The sequence below is a fragment of the Rhipicephalus sanguineus genome, chromosome 1 (assembly GCF_013339695.2).
Source record: "Rhipicephalus sanguineus isolate Rsan-2018 chromosome 1, BIME_Rsan_1.4, whole genome shotgun sequence".
In the NCBI taxonomy this organism is placed as follows: Eukaryota; Metazoa; Arthropoda; class Arachnida; order Ixodida; family Ixodidae; genus Rhipicephalus; species Rhipicephalus sanguineus.
In genome coordinates, this window is record NC_051176.1 from 60703910 (window position 1) to 60730034 (window position 26125).

General features: G+C 43.6%; 1 protein-coding gene across 2 annotated transcripts in view; it reads left to right on the plus strand.

Annotated features, from left to right (window-relative positions):
- LOC119391964 (golgin subfamily A member 1) overlaps window positions 1–26125 on the plus strand; it is a 109224-nt gene that overhangs the window by 17511 nt on the left and 65588 nt on the right. For both annotated transcript variants that reach the window (XM_037659609.2, XM_037659613.2), the window contains exons 3-8: window positions 1112–1142; window positions 1300–1394; window positions 4055–4183; window positions 8429–8632; window positions 13923–14018; window positions 22689–22817. In XM_037659609.2, coding sequence (XP_037515537.1) covers window positions 1112–1142; window positions 1300–1394; window positions 4055–4183; window positions 8429–8632; window positions 13923–14018; window positions 22689–22817 — 684 coding nt within the window. The remainder of the gene's footprint in view (window positions 1–1111; window positions 1143–1299; window positions 1395–4054; window positions 4184–8428; window positions 8633–13922; window positions 14019–22688; window positions 22818–26125) is intronic.

The window sequence follows — 26125 nt, forward strand, 5'->3', positions numbered from 1 at the left end:
TGTACAATTGACCAGTTGTGTTTCTTCATCCATTCTTCCGTCTGTCGCGCTTTGTTTCAGGTAAAGCATTAAAAAAAATGTACAATTTATGAAACTTGCATTTATGTGTTTTCAAGCTGCACACACTTGCTGCCGCATTGTCTGCTTTTTGCCGGTGGACAAACAGTAAGTGCATTGTGCACTGGCATATTTCAACGGTTTTCTGTGTGGCTCATTTTGGCCGTGCATAGTGTTGAGACGCGGTACCAGAGACATCGGCACACGTGCATTGTGGCATGCTTTTCGATCACTACGCCATTGTTCACACTGCACTACATGTGTTTGCTATGGAGTCCGCGGGTTTATGAAGCAAATGTGGGGGGAAAAGGAAATGCCAGTGAGCAAATCTGTCAGGACAAACCTGCATAAAATCCATAGGCGATGACATCATCCCACACGTTGTGTGTTCTACGTGGGTGTGAAAGCGTGTGAAGGCAACCGAAGATTGCGGCTCAAGGGGCGAGGAAACTCGCCGGCCATCCTACGTTGCGCGAAGGGCCATGGGGGCCCCAGAGGGGGGTGCTGCATGGTTCCAGCAGTAACTGGGTACTTTGATTGGCCGGTTGTGGTCATGCACTCCCTATCTTGGCAGGGATTAGCAGACTGTTCATACCTTTGTACAGGCTTTGCCGGCTACAGCGGGTGCGTTTTTCTTGGTGTTTTGTTGAGTTTTGTGAGGTGGGACAGTAAAGGATGCTAGCCTTACTCCGTATAAAATTCCAATTTGTTGCATTGTTGCTATTCCAATTTGTTGCCCTTGCAGCGAAACTGTTGCTTGGACACTTGACGGCCAAGACAATCGGAGATGGCCATGATGTGTGCATTAGGAAAGTTGAGCTGTGTAATTGTCATGTTTTGCAATGTAGGCAACGTCTGTGACTAGCAATCCAAGTCGGCTGCACTGACTTGCATATGGTGCAAGCAGTACACTGTCAAGTCGTGCAAGTCATACAACTTAGCTTCAATTTGAATACGATCACCAGGTGTTGAGGTCAGTTACACTTGGGTAGTCAGTCTGTGTTTATGCCTTGCACTATCTGCCACTTAATGCCATTGCTGTTTTTCATTACAGAAACAGCCACAGGGCAACTTGGCTGAAAATGGTGAGTGTTCTGTATTACATGTTGTAGTACATACAATGGTGCTGCATGGGCAGTTTTGCATGCCTCTTTTAAGGGGCAACTAATTTTACAAGTTATGCCATGTGTGTACCTCTGCAAACTACACCACGTGCCATTGTGTATTTCTTTTCCATTCCAGACAACAGTAGGCACAAAAGCAGCACACCAAAGAGGTCCGCGCCCACGAGTGCCGACTATGAAGAGATTTTACACAAGCTGCAACTCATCAAAAGGGCAAGTTGTTCCTTGTTGTGTCTGTAGCAGCTGCATATAACTGACAGGTCGAGAATACTTGTACAAGAAAATTGCACGAGGTGCATTCATGGAAAGGAAAACTGTTTACAAACGTGCATATGACCATCTATTGTATTTTCCAGTGCACACGTCACACATTTGTGTAAGACACAGGGTGTGTACAGGACCCTGAGACCCTTGAAAACCCTTGAAATTGAAAAGTGCATTTTCAAGGCCCCTGAAAATCCTGGAAGTGCCTTTTTTTCCCCTTGAAGAACCTTGGATTTCTTGACAAATGCTGTCTGATATTGACTATGTGACTTTCTTTCTATGGTAGATAGTTGTTGATATTACAAATGCCCCATTTTAGAAAGAAAACGCCGGCGTGTGTACATGTGTCGTGCTTCCCATGCACTGTTAATGGAGTTAAAGACGCCTATTAGACACTCAGTGATGGCTCCTAAGCTAAAGGCACTCAGTGATGACTTCTCTCCTGTAAGGCAGAAGTTCAGGGAAAGATAGAGGCTTGACGAGATGAAAAATTTGTGAACGCGGGTTATTGCTGGAGCCAACGTTTTGACAAGAGGACTTGTCTCTTCAACTGAAGTCTGCAACCATTGCAGCCTTGAAGAAGACAAGACTGCTTGTCGAAACGTTGGCTCCAGCGACAACCCGTGTTCACAAATTTTTCATGTTTGTTGCGTAGCTACACGAGGAAACATCATATTAGCTTTAATATAGGTTGTAAAAATGCTGAATTTTTTTTCTTCTAGTTTGAAGTATGTTTATGAATATCTTAACCAAAAAAATTTTTCTTCTGCTCAGTATTTATTCATGCATGAGAGAGTTAAGTTTTCGAAAAGCTTAACTATTATGGGAGCCGTTACTTTGGATAGCACATTGCTTATATTGTAAGGAGCAGTGCTTATATAGCCTCCTTTTCTTCAGGCTGTGGAGTCGCACCCGTTCTCAATGATGCACTAAAGTCCATTGAACTAGACCCTCGGCAGCACACATGTACCCGTTACCGGGTGTCACCTGGTTGTGCCAGGATTCCACAAAAAGCCGCTTATGGTTGTTTGCCTCTAAGTCGATGACACAGGAGCTGTCAAAATAGCAATGCGGTGGTCTTTCACCTTGGTGTCCTCAGCGAGTGTACCCTTCTGGCGGTTGAACTTGCGGACATCATCCTTGTGTGGTGGCAGCCTCTCGGGGAAGTTCTTTGTTTCCCCCCTGTATGAAGCCCTTTTTGTCCTGAAAAAAGAAGGCTATGTAAACACTGCTTTCTGGTGCCCCCCAGTCTCCTCTGAAGAAGGGTCCCAGTGGAACTCGAAATGTCGAGACTTTTCATTGTTGTAAAGTAAAAAAGTTATTACTTTTAATCAGTACCTTGGTTGGTGCCACTCTGTTTCAACCATAATTTCCTTCCCAACCAGACAGAATTCTGTCAAATATTCATGTTTACTATTTCTATGCGTTCCATGGACATATTTTTTATGTAATTTTGCCCCTACCGCTTGGACCCTTTTTCGGGCCTGCTGTATTCCGTAAATAATAAATAAATAAGTATCTGACGACATGATGGTATATGCCATTTCCCAGAATGTGGCTGCGACATTGTATTAAAGCCACTTCTATATGGTTTCAATGGCCTATGTTTGGTATGAATATTTTATGTCATCTTGAGATTTTCGTATTTGGTTTATTTTCATCTTATCAGAGTACACTTGTAATAAAGCAGAAATGTATGTGGCGAAACTTGCAGTGCGCAAAGAAGGACGTGGACGAGGAAAGGGAATGCAGGACGATGTGCTTGCTTCCAACAGACGTTGTTGGAAGTAAGCGCATCGTCCTGTCTTCACTTTCTTCTTCCGTGTTCTTTGTGCGCTGTAAGTTTCGCCATGTATCGCCACCAACAAGCTCATTCTTACATCCTTTCAGAAATGTACCATTTATGGTGAGGATTGCAGGGTAAAAGCTGCAGTATCTGCAGCTTGCTGCAGCTTGACTAGCCCTGCCACCCCTGTGGCCCAAAGGCAGCAACATGCGGCACAGAAACAGTTTTAGTCGTAGGCAAAATTTCAAGTCGCAATGCAAAATTCAGAAACGTAAAGTACACTCAAGATGTCACATTTACATAAAACAAAACATTCAAAGACACCATGTTTAAAATTAAGGAAAGAAGGGGTATTTTAAGGGCTCGTTTTTCTTTGTTAGACACAGTATTAATGAGAACTAACTGACAATAATGCCAAGGAAAGTATAGGGGATGTTATTTGTAATAAATAGGATATAAATGTGAAGAAAGTAAAGTGGACAAAAAGATACCTTGCCGCCGGCAGGGAACGAACCTGCAACCTTCGAATTTAAAATTGAATTTTTTGGCATTACGCGTAAACTGTCATCTGTTAGCTTGAATTTGCTTAGTACATCGGGCAGGCAATACTGTAGTAGGTGTGATCCAGTTTTCTGAATTAACTTTGAAAGTATCAAAGCCAGTTCACAAAGCATGTGAGGAGGCATTAACGAATTCCATTTTCTTTGTTGTTTTTTTCTTGATTTCTTCTGATCTGTAACATGAAATGCTGTTCTAAATAACCGCTTCATGAGCTAACAGGATGAATAAACGAGTAAACGGTGATTGAATGGTGCGTGTGCAGGAGAAGCAGGAGCTGGAGCGCCAGCTGCGAGAAAGCGAGCAGCGAGTGGAGCTTCTGGCTGGCCGGTGCGAGAACCGCGAGGAGATCGAGAGTTTCCAGAGCCAAGAGATGGCCAAGGTCAAGCACCTGGTGAGTTCACTTGCTAGAATTTTGTGACAAAGTTGTACTGTACAATAATATTAAGTTTAACAATGTTTCTTTAGCATCGGTTTACAGGATTGGCAGCATATGTCCAAAAGAGAAGCGAAATGCAAATAATTCAGCCTATGCTGATTGAATGTTTAGAAGGTCATTATTATCGACAACAGTGCTTTAACAGTTGAGATATTAAACATGTAGGACACAAAGTTAAATTCCAGTGGGACATCCTATAGTACCAGGCGAATGACGTGGCATGTGCTCACATTAGTTATTTCATTGGTACTCAGCCACTTATAGTAAAAAGGTAATTGCAACCCATTGGAAGATGTTATAACATTCTAGCCTTGAATTTCTATTTGTTTCTTGGAGAAAATATCTTTCCAACGTCAGCCTATGCGGTGCACGAACTCGCATCTCAGTCATGATTTCCTTCGAGCAACAACTACCAACCTCAAAGGCTGTGCTTTGGGGTATTGCAAGCACCAGACTAGTATAGCAGGAGACAGAAACACATTATGGCCGTCATGTTTAAGGCACCATCTCTTGATGACGACACAGGCGACACTGGTGGTCAGAAAGTTCATTTATGTTTAGTGCTTCGCTGGCTTTGCTGGATCGCAAAACTCGCTCTCAGTGCAAGTAAGAGAAAATTCTGCATCCATGTGGTATAGTTAATGCAATGTCTGGCCGTTGTTTTGCATTTCAGGCATGTTCTAGGCGAGAAACTGTAGCACTGCCTGTTGGGCAGTAAAAGGCAGTAATGGTGTATGCGACGTCATTCTACCTGCATTAAAGGGACTGTCTACCGCTCGGAAAAATCTTTTTGATTGTGGTGAAAATGAGAAGATCGTTCGTCACATCGGCGGCAGCGAGCGCGCTTTCGTCCCATAAAAAGAGAATTATAATTTTAATCTGATCTTGAAAACCGTGAAAGAATGACCGTTAGCGTCACCCAACAGCAAAGTGGTCGCAATTCCCGCAATCTATAGGTGTGACAGACTATCCACGCAGGTGGACTTATTTTGCTTAAAAACAAACATGTAGAACTTGAGAGTGTGTTTTCCGCTCTTGAAACGGCTTTCGATTGCGTCAAAAAGTAATTTTTGCTGTTTTTTTATCTCACGCGTACAAAAAGACGCCTGGCGGCACTGCCGACGCCGCCGCTTTCGAGTTCGTCTGCTTCAACACCCCGTGCTGGTTGTACCGTTACGCTGTACTGTCGTTAGGATGTCTAGCGCGTGCTGCGCTGTGAAGGCATGCATTTATCATCGCTACATCAGCACAGGAGTTTCGTTATATCGTTTGCCTGCAACAGCATACGCACTCTATTGCTGTGGGCATTGCAGTGCAGCGTTTGCAACGACACCTGTGTGACAGGTTTGCATGACTTAGAACCCAGTCGTTCAGTGCCTACTTACCAGTCGACATTTCCAAGGCGCCCAGCTTGCGGTGACGGAGGCCTGTCAAAGTCTGGGTCATCGCTTGTGCTGGCGCTACTCGAAGAATCATCGCGGTTCGGTGCGTCGACGTAGGGGTCTAAGTTTTGTTCCCTCATGCGTTCCAAAATTCTCTTTTCTAATTCGCTTAGGTTTCCCAACGGCATGTCTCGTCTCTTGATACGGTCTGCTACAGCGCCGACAGTGCCAAAAGCGCTGTTTTGTTTTTTCCGGGTCGACTTGGCTTGGATTGCGGCAGCAGTGCTAAAATAAACGCATAGACTGCAATCATAGCAAAACGAGTGTTCTGTAATTGTATAATAAGGCTTCATTTAGCCGATGGTGCGCTTAAAACGACTGTTACATTCATTGCATTAGTGTTCAGCGAAAATAAAGAAATCCTACAGAAATGACGTGTGCTTTCGGTTTTAAGTTTTACCGGCACTACAATCGTCATCCCGTCCACCAACCAGTGTTGTGGGGCGTATTCACACCAATGGAAGAAGACCGAACGCAGATCGAAAAATTCTGTTTTAAAATTTTCTACTCACTTTCCAGAGAAACCGCTGTAAGGTTGAATACTTCAGACGGTACGCTTTCTATCGCAGTGCAAAACAGAAAAGCGATGAAGGACAGTAGACAGTCCCTTTAAGAGGCAGACAAGTGAGATTCCACTAGGAATATGTGATCCCTTGAAATGTGGTTTTCTATTAAATGAAGCATTTTTTTTTAATGAAACCAATTCTGTGAGGTTTGTGGAATGGTATTTCAACTTAATGTTTGCCTTAAGTATTTAAGGTAAATCATTGAAGTCATTGTCAAAATGAAAGCAGCAGTGTAATTAATGTAGATCAATCATAGTGAGAGTATCATAGTTCTGTGATAGCTGTGCCAATTGCGTCAAACTGCACCACGAGGTGAAACCTGCTACATCCTGCTACATTTTGGTAAAAATCTCGTAACTTGCACCGAGCGTGCACCAATACATCGTTTTTGCAGTCTTTCAGAGAAAAAGAAGACGAAAGGCACCAGAGATCGATATTTATGTTGCCAGTGTAGTTTCGAATCGTTATGGGAATAGACAGACGAAGTGCTATGTAGTTCAAGTGCGCTACCCTTTTGAACGATTTGAACTCACCCATACTGCGTAATCAAAGTTTTCCAGTAGGTCATTCTGTGACATTACATCATTAAGTTCAATCAAATTGTTTCTCACTGTTGTGGATCGAGTTAGAAAAAAGTAATAATTGGTGCAAGTACAAGTTTTTTGTAAGACGACAGTCTTACTTGGCTGATTGTACTAATTACAGTGAGCAGTACATGTATTTAGAACAGACAGTTTCGTTTTAGTTTGTTTTATGGAAATTATAGTCCTGTTCTAGTTTACTTTCAGAAGATTTTGTGCAGTGCACTTGTGTTAATGTATTACAATGGGCAGATTTTACCCACACGTCCATGTGCTGCAGTGGACTGCATGATTTTGCTGAGAAAGCATGGTGTCCCAGTATTCCGGTATATCTCTTCTTGACTGTGGCAACAGTACATGTTAAAGAGCTTGTCAAAAGCAAATATGTACCCTCCTATTACCACAAATTTCATGGAGCACAGATCAGATTTCAGGCACAAAGGACCAATTACCAAAGCCTGTTTGTTATTAACTGTGCATGAACTGGGATTCTAACGATTCTGTCCATAAAGCACAACAGCAGGCACTTCCCCATACAACGAAGGCCTAGGTTGTACTGAAAGCACAAACGTCATCAGAATAGCTTTTTTGGATAGTAAACAGAATGCGTGGAAAATTTACACAGCATGTGCTTCCAGTATTGTAACTAAAGCATCAAAGAGAGCCAGGTTCACTTACAAATAGCAAGTTAATTCTGCGGAAGTGTTAGGTGGCATGAGGTCACGGGACTAGAGAAGCTTAGGACTGTCTGCAGAAAAATAAAGTGCTGTTACTAATTTTGTCTGTAGGAGTATTCTAAGTAAACATTCATGCATGTGTGTATAAGGCAATTTCGTTAAACACGTACAACTGCTCTAGCTTAGATTCATTAATATTTGCGTTCGAAAATGTGTGACAGGTGACTGCTCCAGAAGGTGGTTATGCTGCTCCAAAAGCGAGGTTTTAGCCGCTCCAGAAGCTGCACCGAAATGGCATTGGTCAATCACATCATTGGTATTGTTATTACAAGGCACGCCATATGCAGGGTGCCCCAGCTAACTCTAGCTAGAGTTTAAAATATGCCGATTCACTCTGTGATGATGCGACCAAATGCATGTTGCAGACTATTGCATGGAGTAAGTCACACAATTTTTTGTACTCCGCTTGATTGCTTAATTAGGCAAGATTAATATACCAACTTGTTAAGCAAAGAATCTGGGTAGTAAATTCCGATAAGAAATTTGTAGATCAGTTTGCGAAATGTGCGATTAGACAGTTTCTAACTTTCTGCCTATCAAGTATTAGTGTTCATGATGGTGAAGTGCTGCGAAGAACGGAGACTTTAGAAAAACTCAGGACAAGGTACTGCTGTCAACTGAAAGTTTTATTTGGAAAGAATGCCTCCATACGCATAAAATAAATGTACACCATCGTTAAAATTTTAAAATCTCTTCACATGTAAAATAACCCCAGGTGGTCAACCCCTGCTGTGGAGTGCCTCATGGTCATATCATATTTTTGGCCATCTAAAAGACACCAGAATTTAATTAATTGATTAGTCTCACAAGCAGTATTTCATTTAAAAAAATGGAAAATTGCCAAGTTTGGTTTACATGCCCCACATTCCCGCAGCTGCTGTGCAGCCAGCAGGAGCTCCGGGCAGCGGATGAGCGGTTGCGTCAGCGATCACAGGAGCTGCAGCAAGTGCGGGATCGGGCAGCAGAGCTTGAGAAAGCGCTGTCAGAGGGCGGAGAGCAAGCTCGCGCTCGTGACCTCGAGAGGGACAAGGCTGCTCTTGAATCAGAAGTGGACCGCCTCAAGCAGGACACACTGCAGGTCAGTTTGTGGCAATGGATGAGTGCCCCTTGTAAGGAATGCATGTTAACTGTAAGAACAGGACACAGGCAGATGGCAAGAGAGCCAACTAAGCAGTAAAGACACTTATAATTTGCTACTCAGTGCTCTGTGTGTGTCATCTATGTTTGCATCTCATTTAGGAGGGGGCACAACCCTTACAAAAATGTATTTAGACAGTCTACAGATTGTCTAAACCCATTTTTAGACAGTCTATATACTGTCTACATACATTTTTGTACGGGAAGGGAGGACTTGTGTATGAGCATGCTGCCAGTGCATATCCAATTTGGCCATCAGTGTTAGTTACACTCACAAGCAAGGTCTTTTAATGAAAGAAAATATCCCCGATCTGAAATGGAGTGGAACTCTGCTCATCTTCGAGTGATTTTTTTTGCTAGAAATGGTATAATAGGTTATTGAGAGTTGTGTATAATGCTACGGTATATTCTTTCTATAGAGACCACAACATTGTGAGGTTCCATTTACTCAGTGTCCAGTGTTGGGCGTGTAAGATGTTGAATGAATGTCATGAATACATAAATAAATTTTTAAATGCTTTTGATTTCACTTTATGGACTAGACAATACGATGAAACATTGGTGTTGTTCCTAAGCTGTACTGCTGTAGCCAGAGTAGTAGTTGCTTGATAGAAGGGGTAGCAACTTTACTGACTTTCTTTTATTCATTTATTCATATACCCTAAGGGCCCATGGGGGCATTACATAGGGGGGGGGGTAGTTACAATGCTGTAGGGTTATGTTTACAAAGGAAATATTTACACAGAACATGAAAAAAAGGAAAATCCAAAAATCATAAGAAGTCTACACACGAACAAAACATGGTAATACAATGTAGCACTCAGTAAGGCATGAAACAAGGTATGCAATAATACAGGTAATATTGGAACTAAACTAAACAAAAGATAGCTACAAAATTTTACTCTTCGATATTCCACATCTCCTTTAATTTGGTAACAAATGTGTCATGATCGCGCACACTTACAACATCGCTTGGTAGTTTTATTCCAATGATAAATTGCAAGAAACAGTGGTGAGTCACGAAGGAAGTTAGTACGTGCAAACATGGGTTGTATTTTGTATGCATGATCCAGGCGTGGAAAAATGCGATGAGCTGGTTTAATCTGTGACTGTAAGAACGATGAATCACTGAAATAAAGTCTGTGGAAATGAGACAGTAGTGCGATTTCAACACTTTTAGCACTTGCCACTGAGTTCCTTTCATATTTTTTGCCATACAGTAATGTGATCCAGGCCTGTATAGTTATAAGCTTTCCCATCATTTCAGACTTCAACCACAGCCAGTCACGCTACCTGTTGACGTACTTGCTAATAGTACTCTTGACAGAGTGCAATGCATTTCTGGTGGCCATATTGCAACGCGCACTTATATTTTTATGTAACCGGTCCGTTACACGTATAACCATTGCCTTGCGCAAACCATGCCCAAGTGTCTGGGAACCTTCCTGATTAACTTAGAATCTTCCTATAAGACTGTGCCGCTCACGAACAATAGAGTTTATTCTGGAACTAACCCGGCCACCAATGATAACGTTGGGATCTTCTATGCCACAGTTATGAAAGGCCGACACGCTTTACTGCCGATGGCTGATGCTCTGTGCGCCGCTATCAGTGCACAGCATGTATTGCTTGTACTTTGAGTTTTGGATTCTTGGGTGCAAGTTCACCAAAATAAAGAGCTTCGTCTTGAACACGCCAACTGCTGCCTTCTTCATCACGACCACGTGACATCTGGTGGACGTGCTGCTTCGTTCATGATCCAGACGCCCCCGCGAAGCACCGACCCAAGACCAACTCGTAAAGAAGGCGACTCTGAAGTCAACCCGAATCATCGAACTAGCCACAGGCAGAAGGGACTAAAGCCAGAGTACCGGCTCCTTCTCGAAAATGCTGGGCAGCCCAAGACTGTCACCTCGATTGCAGGGACGATGACAGCCCTTGTGCCGCCTACAATGGCAGTCAGGCATCAGCCCAGACAGCCGCCGGCGTTCTGGGGATCACCATGTGAGGATCCGGAAAGCTGGCTGGAGGCTGACTGAGTTGCCACGTTCAACTAGGACTGTGATTAGAAGCTTCGCCACGTCTATTTCGCCCTTGAAGATGGCGCAAGGACTTGGTTTGAGAACCGAGACCCCATGCTAACAACCTGGGATGTCTTCCGCACCGCGTTCCTTGGCACACTTACGAACATCATCCGCAAAGAAAGGGTCGAAACCCTGTTGAAGACCCATGTACAGCTCTCGAACGAGAATGTCGGGCTGTACATTGAATAAATGACTCGCCTATTTCGCCATGCCAACCCCACCATGTCCGAGGAAGAAAAGGTTCGCTTCCTGATGCAGGGAGTGAATGAAGAACTTTTTGCCGGACTTGTGCGCAACCCGCCTAAGACGATCTCAATTTATTTCAGAGGCCACGACGATTGAAAAGGCACTTGAAGTGCGTACCAGGCAGTACAACCGCCGCATTCCCACGACGACTTACTGGGAGGTTCAAGCGCTGCAATCCGAAGACCTGCGTGAGACCATCAGAGCAATTGTGTAGGAGGAGCTACAGAAATTGTTGCCATCCTTGCAGCCTCAAGTGGACTCAATCACTGACGTCGTATGCCAGGAAATCTAGAAATCACTGGGAGCACCTCAACCAGTGCAGCCTGAGCCACAAGCGATCAGCTATGCCATCACAGCTCGCCGCAACATGCCGCCATGCCAGCGTCAGGATGCTGCACCGCTGCCAGCCGCCACCGCCGATGTCATACCGCCCGCCTGTCGCTCTGAGAAAGACCGATGTCTGGTGCGCCCCTGACCACCGCCTGCTCTGCTACCACTGTGTGGAAGCTGGCCACACCTACCGCCACTGCCAGTACCGCAGATGGGGCCATGTGGTTTCACCAACTACCTCCTCGCGATACTACATCCAGAGGTTCTGTAAGCTTTGCATGACGACCCGACAGCTGGACACCTTCTATTTTCCCACACACTCACATGGATACAAGAGGAGTACTATTGGCCTTGCCTCACTGCAGACGTCGCCCTTTATGTGAGGACTTGTCGAGACTGTCAGCAACGGAAGACACCGTGGACTAGGCCAACCGGACTTCTGCAGCCCATCGAACCACCTTGCCGACTGTTCCAGCAAATCGGAATGGACCTACTTGGCCCGTTTTCAGCATCAACTTCCTGAAATAAATGGATTGTCGTAGCTACCGACTGCCTCACCCGCTATGCCGAAACAACGGCCCTACCCAAAAGCACTGCAGCTGAGGTAGCCAAGTTCTTCCTTGAGAACATCGTTCTTCATCATGGCACTCCAGAAGTCCTCATCACCGACATAGGTACGGCCTTTACTGCTGGCCTAACTCAGGCAATCTTGAGATAAAGCCAGACAAGCCACCGCCGGACGACCGCCGACCACCCACCGAACAGTAGCCTTACTGAGCATCTAAATAAGACCATCGCTGACATGCCGGCCATGTACGTCGATGTCGAACACAAGACGTGGGATGCCATTCTTCCATACATGACCTTCACATGCAACATGGCTGTGCAAAAAACGACGCAGATGACGCCATACAAGTTGGTGTAAGGAAGGAGCCTGGCAATGGTGCTCGATGCCATGCTGCCCAATATTACGGACAAAAAAAAACCTCGACGTCACCATCTACCTTCAGCATGCCAAAGAAGCCTGACAACTTGCCCATCTGTGCATTAAGAGCCAGCAAAAGACCGACAGCCGTTGGTACAACCTTTGACGACACCACATAGAATACCAGCCCAATGACCGTGTTTGGGTCTGTACGCCGATACGCCTATGTGGACTCGGTGAAAAACTTCTTCGGCAATACTTCGGGCCATGCAAGGTGCTTCGATGCCTCGGCTCTCTAAGCTATGAGGTTATCTCTGATGGCATTACGAACTCTCAGTGGCGCCATGTATGGCCTGAAGTCGTCCATGTCGTGCGCCTTAAACCGTTTTATACGCGTTAACGAACCTGAAGACTCTACTTTTTGGCTTTGTTATTATTGTTCTTTCTTCATGTGGTGCATATTTTTTTTGCTTCCATGTTCTGTCTTCAGCATCCGGACAATGCTTTTTCAGAGGAGGGCAATGCCATGCACGCTTCTTTTGCTATTTTCATGTAACTGACCCGTTATCCGTGCAACCACTTCCTTGCGTGCAGCGCACCGGAATGTCGAACATTCCCGATTGTTGTAGATTGTTCGGATAAGCTTGAGTACACAACACGAATAGTACAGCTTATTCTGGAACCAACGCGGCCACCATTGGTAAGGCTGGTATCTTCGATGTCACATGTATAAATGCCGATGCACCTTACCGCTGACCAGATTATTCGACATCCGACGACTGTGTGCGCCAATGTCGTTGCACTTTGAGTGTAATTCTTCTTCTGGGCACAAGTTCACCCAATAAAAAGTTTGATCTTTACCGGCTGCGACTTCTTTTTTTTTGCACCTTTCACAAACGAACAAATGGTATTTATTGAGCAAGCCTGCTAGTCGAATTATACAAATAGTAGTTTGCCTATACTATATTTACATAGTGAGCCCGGCTCACTATGTAACACACACAATGTAACACACACAATGCAACACGATGCGGAATTGACGATGTTCGACTCGGACTGGAGTCCATGGGGATGATCCGCAGAATCGCCCCACTGCCTCCTCCTTGTGCGCATGCTCAAGTCGACCCAAAAGAACCAAGGACCAAGAGGAGGAGTGCCATTCCTCATGGCCTCATGCATCCTCTCTGCCAGGTGGCGCCACAGTGGGAACACAGTGCCATCTCTCGTACAGCGGCAACTGCGCCGACATCAGCTGAGCTAGTCTTTCACGGTGATGCTGGCCCGCAAGACATGTGGGGGCCATGTGCTGAAAACTAATCAGGAAATGCGAGTATCCCCTCGGCGTGAAATTCAAAGAAGAAAACTCTGACCCTGATTTTCAGTGCTCTTGATCAAGTTATAGTTGCTAAATTATAACAAGAGAATAGTTGATCCGTCTAAACTGAATGTGTGTTGGTCCGTCTTAGTATGTTTCAGCTTGTGTTGGTCTGTTTCAGCATGTTTCAGTAAGCATGTACCAACTAGCCCAGCAACAAGGTTTACTAAGCTATGTGAAGTTGCACAGTAGACGGCCACATAATTGTGAATGAAGTCTATTTGTGCAGTACTCCCTGTACATTTGTTTTGTTTTGTTCTCTGTGGCCCAGAACGCTACTCGCATCAGCCAGCTGGAGTGTGAGCTGGGAAGCTTGACTGATGAACATGATGGTCTGAAGCACACGCATGATGTCTACAAATCCAAGGTGGGTCACTTTTGCCTGAGGCGGCTTCATGCCAAAAAAGGGGAAGCTTTTGCTTATCAGATGCGTCAAACATGAAGCCTATTGCTGTCATCAGCATACCGAGATCTTGCACCCTCTGCATGTGCTTAGATTTAGGTGCACGTTAAAGAACCCCAGGGAGTCGAAATTTCCGGAGCCCTCCCCTACGGCGTCCTTCATAATCATATTGTGGTTTTGCAATGTAAAACCCCAACAATTATTATTATGTCTCTTTAGATGGACAAACCACGTAACTTAATGTTTTTATATAGCCAACAAATGATGATGCTCAGGAACATGTACACATGAACCAACTATTTAATGATATTTAGAAATAATAGACCCTTTTCGTAAAACGGCACCCCAAGCGCCCTTCACACGAACTACCACAAGCCACCATGTGTAGGTCGCTGCAGCAGGCAACACGCTGCGAGACTCCAACTGCTGGTGCATGAAGTTTCGCTAGTGCAGCAGCCAGCTCGCGTATTGTGAATCGTGCCAAAACGTGTTTCTAACGATGATTCAAAAGTTGTGTTCCGTTGCGTCGCCAATGAGGCTACCGCAACAAGAACAAAAAGTAAGCCACGGACATTTGAAAATTTCCAATGTGAACAAGTACATGTGCTGCACCTTGGCACAATACACTGCCAGTATCATTATGGTCATGGAACCGCTAGGTCGTGTACGTAAGCATGTTGTGCATTTGTTCGTAAAATGCTTGTCCGCGCGATAGATGATGTTGTATGGACCATCGTAATCGCGTTGTGGTGGCTTCCGACATCGCCAGCTCTGCGGGAGTATGGGATGTAGTACGTTTGCTGACAGCGCGGTTCATGGGCACGAAATGTGCGGGATGAAACTCGCAGTCTGTCGATGTAGTCGGCAGGGTAAGGGCATGTTAATGAAGCGGTAGGGCAGTAATGACGCCAAGCCACTGTAACAAATATATTATGCTGAACAGAAGGACGAGGCTCACATTCCAGTTGTCATGAAGTCTCGGTGAACCTGACTATACTTCGTTTCACTCATCAAGTGCAACGCTGTTGAAGCTATGCAAGAAGTTGATCAGCAAAATGCATAACTTTGCGCATCTGTTTTCATCGGTTTTCGCAGTTGTGAATGCTCGTGCGGGTCTAGCTCGCGACCAAATTATCTTCATGCATTCTCAGCCCAAAAATGAAAAAGAAATCACATTCAGGGCTGTAAAAAGATGAGCTATTTGTTTACTCCAAGCCTCGCTAGCCTGTTGCACATGATGTATGAAACGAAGTATACACGAAAGCGGTCGGCACTGGCCACTCGAGACTTCCTGCGTCATGCGCCCGCCTCGTTTCTCAGGTGGACACTGTTCACCTTTTCGTCAGCAATGCTGCTTGATTCCACGAGAGATCGAACATGCCTGTCCGGTCGCAATTTTTGTTTTGCCTGGGTTTTTTATATGTTATGTGGGCACATTCAAAGTGCACAGAACCGAAAATTATATTTCCAAGAAACGCTCCCAGCGCGGCAAAAAAATATTTGAAGGTGGCGGCGCAGGCCTCCTGTTTTTGCTCACTGCAATGTTTTCGGATTTCACGGCCGAATTTAGCGTGAACTATAAATGATGTGTCAAAAACTTTTTTTGCTGGTTTTAATACGCATTACTGTGAATTACATCCATGCTTTTTTTATGCCGTCCTCAAAAAGAAGAAAATGTGAAAAGATGGCAAACATGGCTGAAATCAAAAAAGGGTCCTAAGTTTGAGGCGCCTTGGCGCCTTTGCTATTATGTACATGCAGAAACTTGAAAACAATGTCAAATATAGAAAAGAGCCTTTGCAACATTTATACAGAAGATCATTTTCCTACATGCAGCGCAAAATAAGAAGAAAATAGTTAAAGAGGCGAGATTTTTTCAAAAAAGTACATTTTCAAAAAATAAAAAAAAAACTCGGGCCTCAATTTTGATGACATTTTTTTTATCGAAGAGCGCTTATGTCAGTAAAAACACCGTGTTAATTAGGGGTGTGCGAATATTCGAAATTTCGAATATTTTTCGAATAGTGTTTGCTATTCGAACTATTCGAACTTCCCAAAAACAAATACAGTCAACGTCCGATTGAAAGTGACCCCTTCAGAGTTTCAATATGCTTCACCTCATTACATTCTCGTATTGCGGCAAAGCTGCCTTTCAAGCTTCGTTACGGTCGAACTTAGCCAAGAGAGAGTCAACGTCCGATTGGAAGTGTTCCCTAGATTTTTCAATATGCTTCACTTCATCACACCCCCGTATTGCGGCAAAGCTGCCTTTCAAGCTCCGTTATGGTCGAACTTGGCCAAGAGACAGTCAACGTAAAATTGAAAGTGGTCCCTAGATTTTCACTATGCTTCACCTCATCACACCCCCGTATTGCGGCAAAGCTGCCTTTCAAGCTCCGCTATGGTCGCAACTGTATTAACTCAAGAAAACGCTGGTTCCAACATGGAGATGAAAGATGTGGCAGAGGTGGGGGCTCAATTAATGCTGTCTTGGACCTGAAATTTGGGCAGGAAGTCCGAAAAATCGGAAACCAAAGCTTTTTAGCATCCAAAATTTCAGGTGTTCTTATATATCGACGTCTATGGGGTAGATTTGGAACTCCGGACTTGAAGGGAGCACACCCTTGTCCGCCACATCAGTTGGGCTTCCACAGAAGTTGAAAGAGGAGGAGAGGCCGAGAAAATGGCATCTTTGCCTATCAAGTGTAAAGTGTTGTCGGCAACATTTTGGTTGCACCAAATCATGTACATAAATACAATTCGGCCTCTACATTGCCTCATTCTTGATAAGACAACTATGAAACATCACGCCACCAGCGCTTCATCAACCTAGCAAAAAGAAACACTTTCATGTTGCTATCTCATGAGAACATACTTAGGGATTCTCTGCAACTTTTTTCTGTAGTTTCACTTCGAAATATTCGAAAAATGTTTGAGAAATATTCGAAAATTATTCGATTCGATTCGCACTCAATCTTTATTATTCGAATTCGCTTCGCACCCCAAATTTTGCTGTTCGCACAGCTTTAGTGTTAATATGTATGTCCTCATTTGCTTCGTTCACGAGATTTAACGGGCCAAAATTGCCCTTGCTGTGTGTGCTCACTTCAGTGCGATTGATAGTTGTCATCAGCTTGCATTGCACGTAAATCTAGTTTTAATTATTTTCCTGCAGTAAAACTTTGCTCTGGTGTCTTGTCGTCAAGAAAAATGTATTCTCAAACTTTGTGTCTAGTGTGTGCGGGGGTGGACTGCTGCCGCTCTCTAAAGGCCTAACGCGTACGCAGTTTGCAGCTTACAACCTCAACGTACCCCGCCAGTATTCGCTAATCAGAAGCACGTGAAACACCGCGAACACATGGTTTAGGTCACTTTGTCAAAGCTCTCCTTGTACACAGAATAAAGCATCTGTATGTAGCGAAGGCCATCTTAATCTGTAACTAAATGCCACAATCAGCAGGCGCGCTGTTATGCAGTTGTTTTCTCACTGCCTGCTTGCTTCCCTTCCATTACGTGCATTGTACGCTCTAACCATCTTCCCCATTCGACGCACACTGTGCCTAAACAACATTTGTAAAAGTTTAGCTCAATAATTTCCGAGCCATTTATTTCACTTCCCGCTATCACATGTTTTCGGCGTCGCAGGTAACGTCTTCCTGTATCATCTCGACCTTTACCTCAGCGTTTCAACAGCCAGAAAACGTGCGGTGCGGCATGATTAAGCCATGAGTGGCCGAAGGTGCCCAATTGACGATGTTTTGTTGCCACTTTACTAAAGTGCTTTCCCACATCGAGGACAGCAGAGGTCATTGGTGGCGCCAGACGGACGTTACCCTTAGTTTTGACAATGAGTGTGGCCTACAAATTAATTATTACAGCCCAAAGCGCTTAGACACCCTTAGTCATAAAATGTTAAACCGTTAGCAGTTCTGGAAACGCATTCATGACAGCTGCGCAGATGTGAGATAATTTGTGCGGCGCCGTTCAGTATAAACGTTTCGACTTGCTCTAGGTCTAGCTGTTCACTACACGCGATGCGCGCGGCCCATGGCTACGTCCGATTATTCTGTGCCAATTATTTACGCGTTCACAAAAAGAAGATTGCTGAGGAAAACATTTTCGTTGCGCAAATTTTTTTTTCTTTGCTCTCTTTGTTGTTGCCTACCTCCAGAAGCTACTGTCATAGGCTCGAGGATCTTCGCGACACCTGCGAAGTCTGCTTGCATTGCTTTACGCTCCTCAAGGAAAACCTGTCTACATCTAACCGCGATGAGATAGACCAGTCATTTCTTCAGGAAGAAGAAGCGATTGATATCTTGAACAGGCGCGCCCATCCTTCCTCTGATGATTGTAGGCGAGGTTGTAGGCTGCAAACTGTTTACACGTTAGCCATTTAGAGGGTGGCAGCAGCCCACTTTTGCACACGTTAGACACAACTAAAATCTGAGAACACATTTTTCTTCACGAAAAGCCACCAGAGGAAGGTTTTGCTGCAGCAGAATAATTTAAACTGAAATTTACGCGCAATGCAAGCTAATAACAACCATCAGCTGCACTGAAGTGAGCACACACAGCAAGGGTCATTTTGGCCAGTTATATCTCATAAACAAAGCAAATGAGGACATATGATATTAAAACCGGGTGTTCACTGACATAAGCGCTCTTCAATAAAAAATTGTCATCAAAATTGAGACCGGAGTTTTTTTTAAATTTTATTTTTTGAAAATGAACTTTTTTGAAAAAAGTTGCTTCTTTAACTATTTTTTTTCCTTTTTTTGCGCTGCTTGTAGGAAAATGATCTTCCATATAAATGTTGCAAAGGCTCTTTTCTATAGCTGACATTGTTTTCAAGTTTCTGTTTGAAGCAGCAAAGGTGCCAAGGCACCTCAAACTTTTTTTTGATTTCGGCCGTGCTTGCCATTTTTTCACATTTTCTTCTTTTTGAGGACGGCATAAAAAAAGCATGGATGTAATTCACAGTAATGCATATTAAAACCAGCAAAATAAATTTTCGACACATCATTTATAGTTCGCGTTAAATTTGGCCGTGAAATCCAAAAACATTGCAGCGAGCAAAAACAGGAGGCCCGCGCCGCCAGCTTCAAATATTTTTTTGGCGTGCTGGGAGCGTTTCTTGGAAATAATATTTTCGGCTCCGTGCACTTTGAATGTGCCCACATAACATATAAAAAACCTAGGCAAAACAAAAATATCGACCGGACAGGCATGTTCAATCTCTCGTGGAATCACCCTGCTGCTACAACATCGACCTACCTACGTGAGCAGCTTGTAGCTCCAGTTTGCATGTTTCCTTGCCTCGAGGCAGACGCCAGCCGATCCATGGCTCGGAGTTCAACAGCCGCGCCATATCTTTCACCCATCTGGTCTATGGGCCATTCTTACGACACCGAAGTCAGTTGTACAGCCTTTGCAAAGCAAGACACAGTGGCATTCTTTCGCAGGGATATCGGAGACTGAGATTCAGCCGGTTGGCACCACTCACGGACAGTCTACACGGGCACACGTATACGGACTCACCCCCTTGCCCTAAACATGGTGATTTCTATCCCAGAACACTTTGCAAAATCGAAACTGACGAAAAGCCCACCGCCAGGTGGCGTATTTATGAAAGGGGTCTATAGGCTCTGATACTTTGCCAGTGCCACTCACAGCTATAATGGTGGATGTTCTGTGCTGACTGCTATGGTTTCAGCACTAGGTTTACAATGATTCCACTCCTGTGCCAACTGCCCGAAAGTGCGCCAAATTGGATTTGTTGTGCATTCCTGGTAAAATCAACAGAAATTGCACCAAACTGCGCCAGAATGACTGTGTCTACCAAGGGCGGTCGTACCGCCGGCGCTTCAAAACGTGCAGCTTGATCTTGAGACCACCTAAGTCACAGCCACGGACCAAGGATTATTCTGCAGACAGAACAGTATTATGTGCAGTAAAACAAGAATGGGCATTCTAAACCCGTATGAACAAAAGTTATGGTATGTATAACATTCATGACTGGAATGTCAGCTTTACATAGACTCGTGAATGTTCAACGTACCATAACTTTTGTTCAAATGGGTTGAGAACCATAAATCATCATAAATTTTACGAAGTAGGGAAGCACCCACTATGCAATTATTCGTCATTCTGCGGAGAAGCGATGTACCAGCTACACACATGTAAGGCATTATGTGCACTTTGTTGATGCTGTGATTGATGACGATGGAGAATTATGGCTGAGCCCTTTGTAATGGGTTGGAAACTTTAAATCACCCACTCGTAATGCAGTGCGCATTGTGTGACGCCTGGTTGTTATTTTACTCTCCTACCACAGTATATTACATCTTTTAATGTGATTCCTTGCCCGACATGATGCCTGTATAGGAGCTTTTTGTGAAGGAGTTTCAAGCACCGGCATGGACCTGTGGTAGAATGCTCGACTGCCACGCAAAGGGCCCGGGTTCAAATCCCATCCGATTCTGGATATTTTTTTTTCCCATTTTGCGCGATAGCGGTTACGGACACCAGCAGCGGTGGCGGAAAACTACGCCACCAAAATCGGCTGTTGTGATCTCATAACAACTCTCGCTGTAAAAAAGACAAATTCCCAGCACGAGCGGTCTGAACAAGTGCTTTTACCAAAAATAAAAATTTTTTTTGTGAGTGCCCTGCTGCAGCATGTTTTTAAGAAGCCAACTAATTTTTTTTTAGCTGCTCGTTGTTACTCACCGGGCCTCCACAAATTATGTAAAATTATGAGGGTGGTAAAGCTGATTTACAAGACTTCTGTTGAATCAATACATAGGAGCGACCATAATTCGTAACACCGTATCAGGTCTTGCTTGGTTCTTTGGACATATAGTACGCGCACGATGTCTCAAACTACTACAGAAAACACGGCCGCCATGAAGAGGTGCTGTATTTCAGGTGCTTTCAGGTGATTTTTGGCAGCAGTTTTAGGTGTTGCGCGTTAATCAGACTTGGTTCTAATTAGTGTCTCACCTCTCTGGGCAACACCTGAGGTTTTTATGGCAAGCCATGGCGGCAGAATGGGTGTGACAGCTTCACTATCAAGCTTATTACCACTGAACCTGTGTATCTTTCTGCTTTACATGTGGAATCTGGCTGCTGTAAAAAGGACATCATCGGCATGGCATCAAGTCATGGGGTTCATGAAAATTTTTTTTTTAAATGTTATTGAAATTGGCTTTCTTTTTCCACACTGCTGTATTTGATTGCTGCAAATCGATCTGCGGAATCCCGCTGAGTGGTGGAAGGGTTAAGAAAGAGGAATTGACAACCACTCATTTGTAGCACAAAGCCACGAGAAAATCCGTACGAATTTCTCAGTAAGGAAGTTGTTTAGTTGTGGAAAAATGCATTCTGGTGCTTCGAGCTGTCTGTGAATTCGCCCTCGTGCTGCCAATTACTAGCTTCCTGGTTAGCTCAATTGGTAGAGCAACCGCCCCGGAAAGGCATTGGTCCTGGGTACGATCCCTGGACCAGGACGAATTTTTCGGCAACTAAAAAAGCCACAAGGAAATCCGTATGGATTTCCTTGTGGCTTCGTGCTACAAGCGGGTGGTTGTCAATTTTTCTTTTCTTTCTTAACGGCAGCATTTGAACGTTTCTGCAACACCATGTAAAAAAAAAACGAATCTGTCGGCGATTATACTTTGCACGAAAAGTTTCGTTTCAATATCCCCTTCAGCAGCGGTGTATAAAATTGTACACATGAACTTCGGAGGCGCGTCACGCAATGCATGTTTCTTCAAATGGCTTCAAATGGCTTGAAACACAGTGTGCACATTTGTGCAGGCTTCCTGAGTGGACAACTTGCAGTCATTTAACTTCATTGTGCTGCGTATTGCTGCAGAGGATCACTTTGCTGGAGGCACTACCATGTTCGATGATTGTTTGACGTGCCGCGTTCCAAGACCAACGTCAAGAGTATTTTTTTTTCTTTGCTCGAAACGAATACAACCAAAAAACAAACTGTCCATACATTTCGGGCTTAATATTTGATTCTTTTAATGCAACGATTGAAGCTGACTGATTGTGAGTGCCTTGGAATCGTGCCATGCGAATTTGACGAATTAATTTGCAGACAGTGCATCATAATTTGCGCCTGAAGGGGATATAGTGAAGTTTTGATACAATGAAGTAATTGCGAATTCATTATATCTATGTTTAACTAGTTAGTCGCACAAGAGTAGAGTGTGCAATCATAGTGAAGCCATTTTGTGAGCATTGTGTAGTTGTCAATCCATGCTTTTGGACATTGTTGGTAATCAAGTTGTTGGTGGAAATGCAGAGATGAAAGAGCGAAAACATTTTTTGGCAATTTCAACTTGTTCATTTATTAATTAATGCTGATAGTAGTGCATCATCTTGTACTGTTTGTACAACCTCCTCTCCCCTGACCACCACTGCACTGTCCAGGGAAGGGAAAAGCAGAGACGTGTATTTCACAGAAATTGAAAGTTTCAGAGAGAAAATCGGGCTGGAGCAGTGCATACAAACTTACTTTAAGGTGGTGTGTTGCTGCTGTGACCTTCGGTTGTGATCAACTTTAGTGGCTTCTCTGGGCTCATAGGTTTGTGTTAGTAAATGCACTGCTTTGGTCCTGTGCAGGCAACAACTATGATTGATGAGAAGGACCGCCATATCTCTGACCTGGAAGACAAGGTTCGTACTTTGGAGAAACGGCTCGAAGGAACTGCACTGACAGGCGATGAGCACATCCAGTCACTCGTGGAAGAGGTGGGCTATATTTTAGTTGTGTTACATCTTGGTGAGAACAGTTTTATCTATTTTATTTCTTTATTACGTACTGCTGACCTGTTTACCAGGCCTTAAGCAGGAATGGGCATACAGAACTCTTCGCTGCAAAAGCAACATAAATACCATCACACAGACATAGTGACATGGGTAATAATTGCAAAAGGCATATATTAGAACATTTTTATAATAATTTAAGAAAAACAAAACAAAAACATTACAACAAATAGCATAATTTTACCCACTGAAACATATTGAACACAAAGCGAAATATGCGTATCTCTGAAAAATGGATGGCTATACACTCAGTAATACTAGCACTGTTTGTTAATGGTTGTTTAGTGCATTGAGAAATAAATCAACTGTTGTACATTCTACAACATTGGCTGTTAGGCTATTCCACTCACGGGTAGTTCTAGGAAAAAAAGAATACCTAAACGTATCTGTGCGGTTTACGTAATCTACAACTTTCTTTGAACGACATGAGCACACAGCACATTCGCTTGTCTACTTAATATGCATTGCTTTGGTAATTCTAGTTTTGCCATGAAAAGGGAGGTAAAAAAGCTTCAGCCTCTCCGTTCTTCTTCTTTCTTATAGTTTTTCGAGCTCCGCTTTAAGTAAAAGATAGGGATGGGCGAATAGTGAATTTGAGGTTCGAAGCGAATCAGAAGCGAATAGTGATTTGGTCGAATAATTTCGAATCGAATAGTTCGAATAGTATTTACCGCATATTAAGAAAAATGAGCATTTTTGTCATGACCCTTGCACAATATTTTTAAGGATTGGAACTAGGTATGAGTGAATGTCACTTTTTTGTTTTGAAATGAAGCAGCCTTGAATAGTATCAAGATTTGAATAGCAGTAGGGTGCAAGTTATAAGTGGTGCAATACGTTACAATTTAAAAATTACTATACTTAGTGCATACAAGCCGATATAACACGCTTTTAAACTTTAAGGTATGTACATTTAACCTTGAAATGTGGCTTCGTGGCAGTGCAGATTTCCCCAGGATGGGTTGTTTCACTGCACAGCAACCAGACGCTGCAGTGAAACCACCTTTACAGGGGGTTATGTGCGGTCAAATGTATACATATATTCGTTCATTTCGAATACTTCGAAATTTTGAATAATCTAAATTTGTATCGAAGTGAATTCAAATACTGTAATATTTGTTCGAATATTCGAAACGCCCGAATATTCGCCCATCTCTAGTAAAAGAAGGTGATGTGCGGCAGCTATAACAGTTAAACACAAATCAAACAGATTTTCTTTGGACCATTTCTAGTTTTTTAATATTGGACATAGTAAACGGATCCCACACAGCAGCTGCGTACTCTAATGTTGGTCAAATAAAAGTTTTGCATGCGAGTAGTTTGATGTGCGGTGTGGTAGTATTTACAAGCCTCCTTCGCAGGTAACCAAGCTTTTTCATTGCCCTTCTTTCAATATATCGAACATGTTCATTCCATTTTAAGTCTGATGTGAGTATTAGTCCTAAATATTTGTGTTTAGTGACCTCCGATAAAGCGTCATATGACCATCGATGTGATAGGTAAACAAAAGCGGCTGTTTCTTACGTGTAACTCTCATTACCACTGTTTTTTTTTAAATTGCCATCTGCCATTTTGTGCACCATGTTTGAAGCGTTGCTAATGCCGTGTTTGAAGTTTCTTGATCACTATAACTATGAATTTCTTGATATAATATGCAATCGTCCGTGAAAAGCTTTATTTTTACGGGTAAGTTCAGCACAATATCATTAATAAATAACAGGAAAAACAACGGCCCCAAAATTGATCCTTGAAGTACCCCTGATTTCACGGGGGCAGAGGTCGAGCTTACACCATCAATTGTAACACACTGGCTTCTCACTGAAAGATAAGCTTCTATCCACGCAAGTAATTTGTCATTTTTCAGCATTGTCTTAAGTTTAAGTAGTAATTTCTGGTGACTCACACGATTGAAAGCTTTTTCGAAATGCAGTAATATAACATCTACTTGACCATTCGTATCGATCGGTGCTGCCAGGTCATGGAACGTCTCAATAAGCTGGGTTACCGTAGAATATCCTTTGCGAAAGCTGTGCTGAAGGGGGGTAATTACGTTAATACTTTCTACAAAGACAGTCAGATGTTTGAATATTATATGTTCTAGAATTTTAACACTAGAACATAGCAAGGAGATAGGCCTAAACTAGACGCCAATCAAGGTGAAAAATATGTACGAACGTTTCAGCTCCCACACGGTAGCCTTGTTCACAATGAAGGGCGAAACACGAAGGCAATGAAGTTATATGTAGTAGTTCAGTACATGACGTAATGTGTGGCCGTATATCAGATTACGATTTCCGTCAGACAACGGCACGCACTTTGAATCGCAACGATGGAAATCAGATTATGATTTCCGTCATTGCGATTCAAAGTGCATGCTGTTGTCTGGATATGCAGTGACTCGAGATAAAGCTGCTGGCTTAGATTTCTTTAGCTTGAAATGACGCAGGCGCTGTCTCGGCCTATCTGGTGACCTGTGCAGTCAGTATGTTCCGCAAGGGTGCTAGATGTCACGTGACACTTGCTGACATGTTAAAAAGACTTGGCGTGCAAACACGGACACAAAAGAGAAGTCAAGACACCACAAGCGTAGTGTCTTGACTTCTCTCTTGCATCCGTGTTTGTACTCCCTGTCTCTTTGACATGAATGCCTACCAACTAGCTCAGCTCTCTGATGTTCTAAGCTTGTTACCATCGTTCCGATGCTCCTTGAGTCTTCTTTCGAAATTTCCGCTCTCTCCGATGTACTTGCAGTCGCACTGCACCCAGGGGATAGAGTATACCATACCAGGGAACTTCTCACGTGGTACGCAGTCCTTCATGTTCACAAGGGAGTTACGCGATGGTTTTGGCTATTTCATAGTTATTCTTGTTTCTGTGCGTTGCACATCAGAAAACAGAACAGGCCATTAATTTTCGCCCTTCCTGAACGTTTTGCCGCAAACCATATTAAAATCAGATACTTTGTAACAAAACTGCAGCCCAATGAAATAGGTCAGTTCTAAAAGAATCACCCTGTACAAGTTGGTAGCATGCGAGGGTATGCTATATATAGCTGCATGAAACTACCTAATATAAATACCCCCCCTTGCATAATTTTGAGTCGGAGATGCTTTTGTGTATATTGTAAAAACTGCACATCTTCACTGGTCAGTAGCACTGTGCAACGTATCGCCATGAGGTATAACATGATGGCCTCCGCTAAACCAGTTCATGAACACCGGTAACCAGTGTGG